Genomic DNA, 9,810 nt, shown 5'->3' with positions numbered 1-9,810 from the left:
TAAATATTCAGTAAAAATAGTCATTTTCATGAAGGAGTCAAGCTACTCTTTCCAAGTGCTGCCCACTGGGTTTGTTGAGATTTGTCTACTTTAATCTCAAGAAACAGGTCTCAATCTTAGCCCAACTTTACGGACGAGAACAGAGGCTCACAGGGTAGGGAACCCGCCCTGGGCCAGTGAAGGCAGAACAAGGTCTCATAGGTCCTCAAGGCTGGCTCTTTGCGGCCGCAGGCGAACACCGAGAACCAAAACCCGCGGTTTGCAGCTCACCCTGCCGCTTAGGGCTGTTGGGGCGGGGCCAAGAGGACTCCGCCCTGCCCGGCACTCAAGCCCCGCCCCCGACGCAGGCCTCTCTCTAGGCTCCAGGCTCCGCGCCCCCGAGGCCCCGCCCCATCCCGCCCCGCCAACCAGGCCCCGCCCACTGGCCCCAAGAGGAAACGGAAGTGGTGGAGACCCCGGGCGGAAGCAGGAAGCGGCGGAGCGGGACCACGCCCGCGGCGGTTCGGGCCACGAAGCCATGGCGGAGAAGTTTGACCACCTGGAGGAGCACCTGGAGAAGTTCGTGGAGAACATCCGGCAGCTCGGCATCATCGTCAGCGACTTCCAGCCCAGTAGCCAGGCCGGGCTCAACCAAAAGCTGTGAGTGGCCACCGAGTCCGCCGGCGTGTCCTTGGGTCCCGCGGGGCAGTGTCTGCCTTGGAGCCGGGATGGGGAGCCGGGATCCGGCCGAGAGCCGCTGCCTCTCCCCGCCCTGCTCTGGCCAGGTTCTCCCGGCCCTCCGGGTCCAGGCTGTGCGGTGCGGGGGCGGGGGGGGGGCGGTACTAGCCTCTACCGCCTGTTGCCGGCCCTCCTCCTCCACTCTTTGCCTTGCTGGGACCTTTTCTCGAGGCCCCATTTGGAGCCGTTATCAAGACCGGATAATGCAGTTTTCTTTTCTGGGGCCCTCAGAGGGGGGCATGCTTCATGATCTAAGGCTTTTCCCGCTCACGTAAGGCTGGGAGGACTCCCAGCCTTTTCCCTGGCACCTTCTGGGGCGTGCAGTCTCTGTGCCCCAGGGGGAGACGGGCTTCACCCACAGCGCGGTAAAATGGGCCCCGGGAAGGTCTGGGCTCGGAAGCCACTTGCTGTCTAGGCCTGGATGCGGAGGAATCGGCGGGTGGTGGTGGTGGTGGTGGTGGTGGTGATGATGATTATGATGAGAAAGGCCACGGAACGTTTATTAATTAATTTTGGCGTCAGCCTTGTGCTGGCCATCGTGCTAGGCCCTGGGGTAGACAAAAGGCAGATACGGATAGAGTGCTCTGGAGAGGGGCCCACAGCTTTATAGAAGGTACGGGCATGTAGACATATTTGCATCCCTGCCTTACATAGCCAGTACTGTGGGACCAGCCAGCTAATCTAGGAAGCTTCCGAGGGCCACTGAAATTAAGCCCCGCAGCCATGGTTTTCTTCCCCCACGGACTTTGAGGATGGATTCTTGAGCCAGAGTTCACTGCCTCGGTTATTGTCTGAAACCGCACACAAAATCACGTCCACCATGGGCGTTCCCCTTGTGGCTCAGTGGGTGAAGAACCTGACTAGTTTCTATGAGGATGTGGGTTTGATCCCTGGCTTTGCTCAGTGGGTTAAGGATCCTGGTGTTGCCCCAGTAGGTCACAGACCTGGCTGGCAGCTGGTTTTTGCTGTGGTTCCTACCAGACCCCCTAGTGTGGGAACTTCCCTATGAGACAGGTGCGGCCCTAAAGAGAAGAAAAAAAAAGGAAAAAAATCACCCACAACTCAGGGTGATTGTATTTGAGAGAGGGGTCATGTTTTTCATCAGATTCTCAAGTTTTCTGCCCTTACTCATATTGGTTCTTCCCCCAATATTGGAAATTCCTCATTTAAAAAGAAAATCAAGAGATATTTGACCATCTTCTATAACTCCGAAGCTTTCCTAGGAATTGTGTTGCTAACAAAGATCCGAGAGCCACGAGTGACCTGTGCGCGGGTGAGGAGCAGGCCTGGACACCTGGTCGGCCACGTGTGGTAGGTGTGCAGTGCTGTCCTCCCAATTAACCTGAAGTCCCGTGTTTGCTTTTTCCCCAGGAATTTTATTGTCACTGGCTTACAGGACATTGATAAGTGCAGGCAGCAGCTTCACGATATTACTGTGCCTTTAGAAGTATTTGAGTAAGTACTGTGTCTGATGTGTTCAGTTTTGCTATAATGATTTCTTCACCCACCGATACTTAAGTGTTTGCTGCCTGGCAGGCACAGTCTGGGTGCTGGGATGTGCCAGAGGGAGAAAACAGACAAAAATATCTGTCCTGGAGTTCCCGCTGTGGCTCAGCAGTAATGAACCCGACTGGTATCCATGAGGACGTGGGTTCGATCCCTGGCCTCATTCAGTGAGTTAAGGATCTGGCGTTGCTGTGGCTGTGGGATAGGCTGACAGCTATAGCTCTGATTTGTCCCCTAGCCTGGGAACTTCCAGGGTGGGTGGTGCGGCCTTGAAAGATCAAAAATTAAATAAATAAATTAATTAAAAGAAACATCTGCCCTTATGGAGCTTATGTTCTAATGGGATTCAACAATTAAAAATTCTCCACGGTATTGTATTTCCACGTGAATGAGCATTTCTTAAAAACGTGAGAAACATCACAGGCTTTCCCAGTCCTGCAGTGGGCTGTCGAGCTAGTCGGCGTCAGGGCTGAGACTGAAACCCGAGGCTCGTGTGTCCTTGACAAGCGCTGATTCTCGGGCCAAGCAGCCTCCCGCCCAGAGCTGGCTTGGAACAGCAGGAGTGTTCTGGGGCTTTTTGTAGTAAAACTGCAAAAATCAGTCACTAGATGTCCTTGAACAGTAAGGGGAAAAGGTACCCTTTTATCTCCCCGAAAGTCAGAGACAGAAGTCCGGTTACACAGGTTACACGCTCGGCTGCTGTCCACCAAGTCCGGATACAAGCTGCAGTTTTCAGGGTCTCTGCTCTGTCCTCTCCTGCTGGCCAAGGTGTTGCATGTTCCCAGGTGGGAGCAAAGGCCGTGTGTGACTGTGTGTGTGTGTGTGTGAGAGCGAGCTCTAGGCTCCTGCTTGTGAGGTGTGGGAAGGTGGGAGCTAATTTCCCTCCTTGAAGTGTCCTCCCAGGACACTTGTCCAAGTGTGGGGGTGAGTAGCGGGACAGGTGCCGAAGAACTGCCATCTTCTGAAGTGGACCAGGTGAGCGGAAGGCGAGGGAAAGACTGAAGGGGTGTGGGCAGTGGGGCCTTGGCCAGCACGCCCTGTCCCCCGCCAGTGGGCCGCAGGGATGCCCGAGACTCACCCGGAGAACGGGGTTGAGGTGGCCACTGGGGGCTCAGCAGGCAGCAGGTGCCAGCTAGCCCCTGACCTGTGCCCAGCATGGGAGGGGGGTTTCCAGGTCCGGTTTCAGGCACACCCGCGTGCCTGCAGCAGAGATGCCAGTGTAAATCTGGGCCCTCGTGTCCACTCCTTGGGGTCAGTGTGCCAGCAGGGGTGGCCTTCAGCCCAATCCAGATGACATCACTGGGGTTTTTTGTTGTTGTTGTTTTTAATTTTTTAAAAATTACAGTTGAGGAGTTCCCATCGTGGCTCAGTGGTGAACGAATCTGACTAGGAACCATGAGGTTGCAGGCCCGATCCCTGCCCTTGCTCAGTGGGTTAAGGATCCGGCGTTGCCGTGGGCTGTGGTGTAGGTTGCAGACGCTCAGATCTCCCGTTGCTGTGGCTCTGGCGTAGGCCGGCGGCTACAGCTCCGATTCGACCCCTAGCCTGGGAACATCCATATGCCTCGGGAGCGGCCCAAGAAATGGAAAAGGACAAAAAATAAATAAATAAATAAATAAAATGACGGTTGATTTACGGTGTTCCGTCACTTTCTGCTGTACAGCAGTGTGACCCAGTCATACGTGTATATACATCCCTTTTCTCAGTGTGTGTTCATCTCCAGTGACGAGATTCAGGTCCCTGTGCCATCCGGCAGGACCTCACTGCCTGTCCACTCCAAATGCAGTAGTTTGCATCTGCTCACCCCTGACTCCCGTCCATCCCGCTCCCTCCCCTCCCCCTTGGCAGCCACAGGTCCGTTCTCCGCGTCCATGAATCTGTTTCTGTTCCATACAGAGGTTCATCTGAGCCGTATTTTAGCTTCCACATAGAAGTGGTATCATAGGGTATCTGTCTTTCTCTTTCTGACCCACATCACTCTTGCAAGGGTTGTTTATTTAGGACGCTTGGGCCTGTCACGTTCCCTTTCCCCCCAGTAATGGAGGATTTTGTTTAGAAATAACCATAATTTTGCTTTTTTTAAATCACATCATTTCAAATCCATTGCAATAAAATGAAATATCTAGAACTTTTGATTTATTAGGTATATTGCTGTCGTAATTAAAGGCTGGTTTTTATGTATTAACGGAACCTAACAGTGTCTTTATTCCGAGGGGATACGTTTTTTTAAACTGAAGCATAAAAAAGCGTAGATCGGACTTAGGGCAGTGCTGGTGGCTTTTCTTTCTTCGTAGTGAATAATACAACTTAGCCGAATGACCTGACCAGCTGCAGGTGTAGAGGCAGGCAGGGGGCCTTTGGCGCGTAAAACCAGGGCATTCCTCGAGGCTGTGGGCTGAATGGTGCTTGGGGTGATGAAGGCGTTTAGGGACAAGTGTTGGACATTTCAAGGAGCAGTTTTATATTGTCAAGTGATTAGGGAGACTCTGTCTCTAAAATTGAAGTTATTTAGGTGTATTTAGGAGAGTGGTATGTCGGCCCCTCCCGTCCAGTTTGTAAGCTAATCTTAGTGGAGTGGGGGGGCTGGGGCTCTCCCCCCCTGAGGCTCTCCCCTCCCCCATCCAGCAGCCTCAGGGGCTCCCCTGCCGAGGGTGGGACGGGCCTAGAGTGGGGCTGCATCTTGGGGGGCTCCCTGGGGGAGGTCAGGCCTGCGGCTCTGGCCTGCATTTACTCCTCTCTTGTCAGGAGCTGCCTGGCCTCACAGGCTCTCATCGAGATCGAAAGGTGATGCCTTTTGAAAAACACAAACTCAGAGTTCCCGTCGTGGCGTAGCGGAAATGAATCCAACAAGAACCATGAGCTGTGGTGTAGAGTTGCAGATGCATCTCGGGTCTCGCGTTGCTGTGGCTGTGGTGTGGGCCGGCAGCTGTAGCTCCCGTTTGACCCCTAGCCTGAGAACCTCCATATGCTGCAGGTGCAGCCCTAAAAAGCAAAGAAAGAAAGAAAGAAAAACACAAATGCTGAAAATGTGAACTGGGGGGCTGTGAAGCTTGCTTGGCTTGGAAGCGCTCATCGCCTGGTGTCACGCGTCACTCATCACCAGACGTGCTCTGTCCTTGTATACACGGAGGGATTCTAACCCACCCGGGCTCTGCTACACGGAGCCATTGAGGTTAACGCAGAAAACCGGGAGGGGAGCTCTCAGCCGCGAGAGTGTTAACGGAGACGTTTCACGTTTCCAGATACATAGATCAAGGTCGAAACCCCCAACTCTACACCAAAGAGTGCCTGGAGAGGGCTCTGGCGAAAAATGAGCAAGTTAAAGGCAAGATCGACACCATGAAGGTAAGGCCCTTGTGTGCAGAGAAGGTGCCCGTCAGAAGGCAGGAGGGGCTCACGAAGCAGACCTGGCCGCCAGACTGCAGCGCACGGGCTCTCTGACGGCGTCGCACGGTCGAGACTGCTGAGCGGGGGCAGAACCGGCGTGGCCACGTGGTAGCCTGACTCTTAGCAAAGTCCGGCTTAGGGCTTGTGGCGTTAGCGGTTGGCGTTTTCCGCCTTGCAGGTCCGGTTTGCACTGTGGTGCGTTCCCAGCCCCTCTGCCCGGCCGTTTCTGGCATCGTGGGTCTTGGGTTTCGGGGCTGCTGAGTGAGCCCTCGTTCTTCCCCGGGTGGTTGTCCCCCACCGTCTGACGCCACAGCCCTTGGTACCGGTTCCCCGGGTCTCCAAGGGGCCTTTCTCTTTGTGTCTCTGGGTTGTGATGGGATCCAGAAAGTGCCGCTTCTTGAATGTGATTCGTGTAGTCCTTCTCTTACGTTGACTCATGTGGTTAGATGGGGGTGGGGGGGTTCCTGTAGGTGGGGGGCGCCTTCTCTTCCTGCTGGCCTCGGACGGCGAGCCTGCCTGCTGCTCCATCCCGTTCTTGGCTCTGGGCCCTTCTGGAGTTTGCCTTCCTGTCTGTTCCTGTGCTGATGCTCTGCTGCCCGGTTCTCTGCACACTGCCTTCCTTCAGGGTCAGGTCCCGCCTCCTCCCGGGGCCCTGAGGACCAGCCCCCCCCACCCCCGCCCCCCGTTCCGTGTCCTCTGTCGCAGCCTAAGCTCCAGGATGTCAGGGGTGCGAGTCTTGTGTTCCCGCCACTGCCCAGGCGCACGGCTTGCCCAGTTGGTGTCTGATGTGTGCATGGGGGTGGCCACTCTGAAGGTTCGAGGGCTGGAAGCCAGCAGAGGGGCAGACCCGGGCTGCCTGCCCCACCCCATCTGTGCTGATGACCGCCTGCCCTGGAGGGGGCTTTGCCTGGAGGGTTTGTGTGGCCCTCACTTTGTCAGCTTGGGATTCACTTGCTGTTGACCCGAGCATCACCCTCGGGTGTAGCAGAGCTTCGGTCGGGGGCGAGCTTGGCCCGGTGAGGTGTTCTGTGACTGAGCCAAGGCGTCCAGCAGAGGCCCCGTGAGCAGGATTGAGGCCCCTGGCTGATGTCTGCCAGTTCCCCGAGCTCCCTTCATCTCCCTGCTTTTGGGTGGGGAGATGGCCCGTTGGCGGTCGCACTCGTGACTGTGCCTTCTGTTCATTTCACATCTGCTTCTGTTGCCTCTTGGTGTCGTGTCCCCCCACCTGAGCTTGTGGTAGTCTCACGTCTGAGCTCATGGAGGTCTCACGCCTAGAGAGCTTGTGGGGTCTCACGCCTGAGCTCGTGGGGTCTCGCGGTGCCCTTGATGGGCCCACTGTTTTTTAAACTTGGCCGCCTCCCATCCCGGATGGTCTGCCTCCCATCCTGGATCCTCCTCGGGCGCTGTGCCGGTGACCTAGGACAGGGCCCTGTCTTGTGGACGTCCACCGTGCTGCTTTTCTGGACGGCTTAGAGGAAAAGGTTTGGAGACGCTGGCAGGTGTTTAGCTGCTTTTAAGTCTGGATTAAAACAAATGTTCTGCTGATGAGCAGGATCTAGGAGCCGTGGTGCTTGAAGACAGGTTTCCAGGTGCCCCGAAAGCTTTGATCGAGCTGTTTGCACACAGTGAGTTTGATGTGGTTCGAGCTAATAATTGCTTGATTAAATATTATGAGAGGATCCCTGTGACGTGTGTTGTGTGCAGAGTCGTTCCCACCTGTGTGGCAGGCTCTCACAAGCGGCTTTTTGTCCGTTTGAGGCAAGAGGGAGGAAGTGGTATTTGAACCTGTATTCGTCTTTCAGGTCGTTCTCAAAGTACCCGCAGCCTAGTTGCCAGCGACTGCCCGCTGGGCTTAGGCACCTGTGGCCCCAGGGAGATAAGCCCACCACGCGCGGGGAGAGCACAGCTTCTGGTCTTTTGAGTTTGCACCCTGGGTGGGGCGGAGTCTGTAACTTGCGTGATGGGTCACAAACAAAACCACTTTGACGGCGTGTGTTTTTCTTCTTAGAAATTTAAAAGCCTGTTGATTCAGGAACTTTCTAAAGTATTTCCCGAAGACATGGCGAAGTACCGGAGCATCCGAGGGGAGGACCAGCCCCCTTCCTAACTCTGTCCTCCCTCTGTCTGGAGACCCTCCTCGTCCTGCACGAATGGCCGTGACCTTCAGGCAGCGTGGGACCCAGCGGCGCTGATGCCGTCTCCTGGCCATCCTCCTGCCGCCTCGTCCTCAGCGGTGGCCTCTGGGGACGGCAGGGCCTAGAGGGCATCTGGGGCTGTGCCACCAGCTGCCACCAGCTGTCCCCTCTCCCCGACGTGCTCTGTTTGGTCCTCAAGCTCTCAGCCAGCTGGCGCCTGCACACCTTTGCGTGCTCCGTGTACGGCCCCCCACAGGCAGGTAGTCTTGATGCTCGGTATGACAGAGGTAGATTGAAAGTTCCTACAAATCCTGTACCATAGTTTTCTTTTTCTGTACCCTTCTGTTCCTTTGTTAGGATGTCCAAGCTAAAAAAAAGCATTGGTTTAAAATGAGAAGCACCTTAAACTGGTTTTGTGTTTTCTCTTTGCAAGGAGAGCGAGTGTGCTCCCGGCGCTCTGGTCATAAAATAAAGCCTCTGAGAACTTGGACGCTTGCTCCGTGTGGTCCCTGCTGTAGCGCTTCGTCGTGTAGGGCCGTGTGTCCTGTCCGCAGGTGGTACTTCGCTGAAGTGTGCGGGATGTTCGTGAAATTTGTCCTCCAGGCATTTAGGCAGGAAAAGCTGAAGACCGCAGCACTCCGACTTCCTGCCGCCTGTTTCGCAGAGGAGGCTGTATTGTCACTGTGGGGGATGCCGCTGGGCCCTGTGTCAGTCTCCGGGGACTGGACCCGCTGGGCCTTGGGACCCCGCAGGCCCCGGGCGGGCCTGGGAGGCTGCGTGTCTTTTAAACTCAGGCGAGCCCTTGCCGCGCCTGTGGGCTGCCTTTGAGTCTCAGTCCCGGTGCCCTGGCCCTCGACGGTCACCACAGGCGCCTGCCTTGGAGAGGGACCCGGGCCCATCCACGGGAAAGGTGGGTCAGACCTGTTGGGGCAGAGGCTTGGGCCGGGGCCTGGAACCTGCCTGGTTGACTTACTGCCCCCAGGGATTCTGGAACCTGTAGGTCCAAGAGCCACTCTTAGGGCCTTTGGCGTCCTCAGCGTGACGTTGGGTGAGGTGTGGGCTCTGCTGGTCTCTGTGTTGGCTACACCAGGCATTAGTATTCACCGTAGGTGCCAGCCTCTGGGCCGTGCCAGCCCAGAACAGATGTCATGTTCCAGGGAGCACTGAAGGGTCCGCAGACAGCCTTCTTGCAAACTCACCACGCACTCGGGGTGTGTGTGGAAACTGCCCACCACCTCCAGGCTCCCCCACCGGAAGGTCCAGGGCTGCAGCTCAGCCTGAGGATGTGCACACCTGACCCCGCTCCCCTGACCTTGGCCCTTTGACCCCTCCTCTCGAGGGCCTCATTCCAGTTAGAACAGTGGTTCCTGGAGGCATCCTGGAACTCTGATGGGCTTCTCTTGAGCCATCCCTGCTCGCTGACACCCAGTTATTTGCGAATTCCTCCTTCACTTTTGAACACCCCCCCTCCCCCGCACGGGCCACAATCCCCACCACTTCCCCAAACACTGATCCACCCGCCAACCCACTTGAAAGCCCTGTGATTTCAAGGCACAGTGCCATCCCTGTGACTCCTGGTGGGGATCCTGTGGCCTGAGCTTCAAATCACCCCTCAGTCACTTAGCTGCCTCTGCGGCTAAGAAAATGGAAAAAGCAAATATTAAGCCCTGCCTTCATGCAGAAATAGGACAGCCTTCATCTTTTTAGGGTCCACAATCAGACGTGTTCCATACAGAAAACTCAGAAAAGTAAAGCTGTGAAAAGCACCCGCATTGCTGCCCTGATTGTTGATACTGGGTTTTTTTTTTAATCCATCTGGACATTTGTTCTACAGTCACACACACACACACACATATGAATAACAAGATGTGGGATTATTCCTATACACATGCGTTAGTAGCCTGCTTTTTTGTTTTAAACAGTGTCCTGTGAAAATCTAGGCCCGTCAATAAACTTCCTGCACAATTTTTCCCGCTCTGTGTTCCGTTAATGTGTTAACTGCAGACCCTGGCGTGCTGCCGTTGCTGTGCTAGACACGGCTTAAACACTACGTGTGTTGGCTCGT

At 55.5% G+C, this 9,810-nt stretch overlaps 1 protein-coding gene across 1 annotated transcript; it reads left to right on the top strand.

Moving 5' to 3' along the window:
• The first annotated feature begins 442 nt into the window (after nucleotides 1-442).
• MED10 (mediator complex subunit 10) lies at nucleotides 443-8,233 on the top strand. The gene is made up of 4 exons (XM_047767275.1): nucleotides 443-639; nucleotides 2,089-2,172; nucleotides 5,466-5,568; nucleotides 7,619-8,233. Exons 1-4 carry the CDS (start codon nucleotides 518-520, stop codon nucleotides 7,715-7,717), a joined length of 408 nt encoding a protein of 135 aa, XP_047623231.1. The 5' UTR covers nucleotides 443-517; the 3' UTR covers nucleotides 7,718-8,233.
• Nucleotides 8,234-9,810: the final 1,577 nt, after the last annotated feature.

The sequence above is a fragment of the Phacochoerus africanus genome, chromosome 1 (assembly GCF_016906955.1).
Source record: "Phacochoerus africanus isolate WHEZ1 chromosome 1, ROS_Pafr_v1, whole genome shotgun sequence".
Classification (NCBI taxonomy): Eukaryota; Metazoa; Chordata; class Mammalia; order Artiodactyla; family Suidae; genus Phacochoerus; species Phacochoerus africanus.
The sequence above is the reverse complement of the archived record's forward strand: the minus strand, read 5'-3'. Positions and strand labels throughout refer to the sequence as shown.

Coding starts and splice junctions, on each gene's coding strand:
- MED10 (XM_047767275.1), top strand. CDS start 518: ATGGCGGAGAAGTTTGACCACCTGGAGGAGCACCTGGAGAAGTTCGTG. Junction 2,173..5,465: donor GTGCCTTTAGAAGTATTTGA/GTAAGTACTGTG, acceptor TCACGTTTCCAG/ATACATAGATCAAGGTCGAA. Junction 5,569..7,618: donor GCAAGATCGACACCATGAAG/GTAAGGCCCTTG, acceptor TTTTCTTCTTAG/AAATTTAAAAGCCTGTTGAT.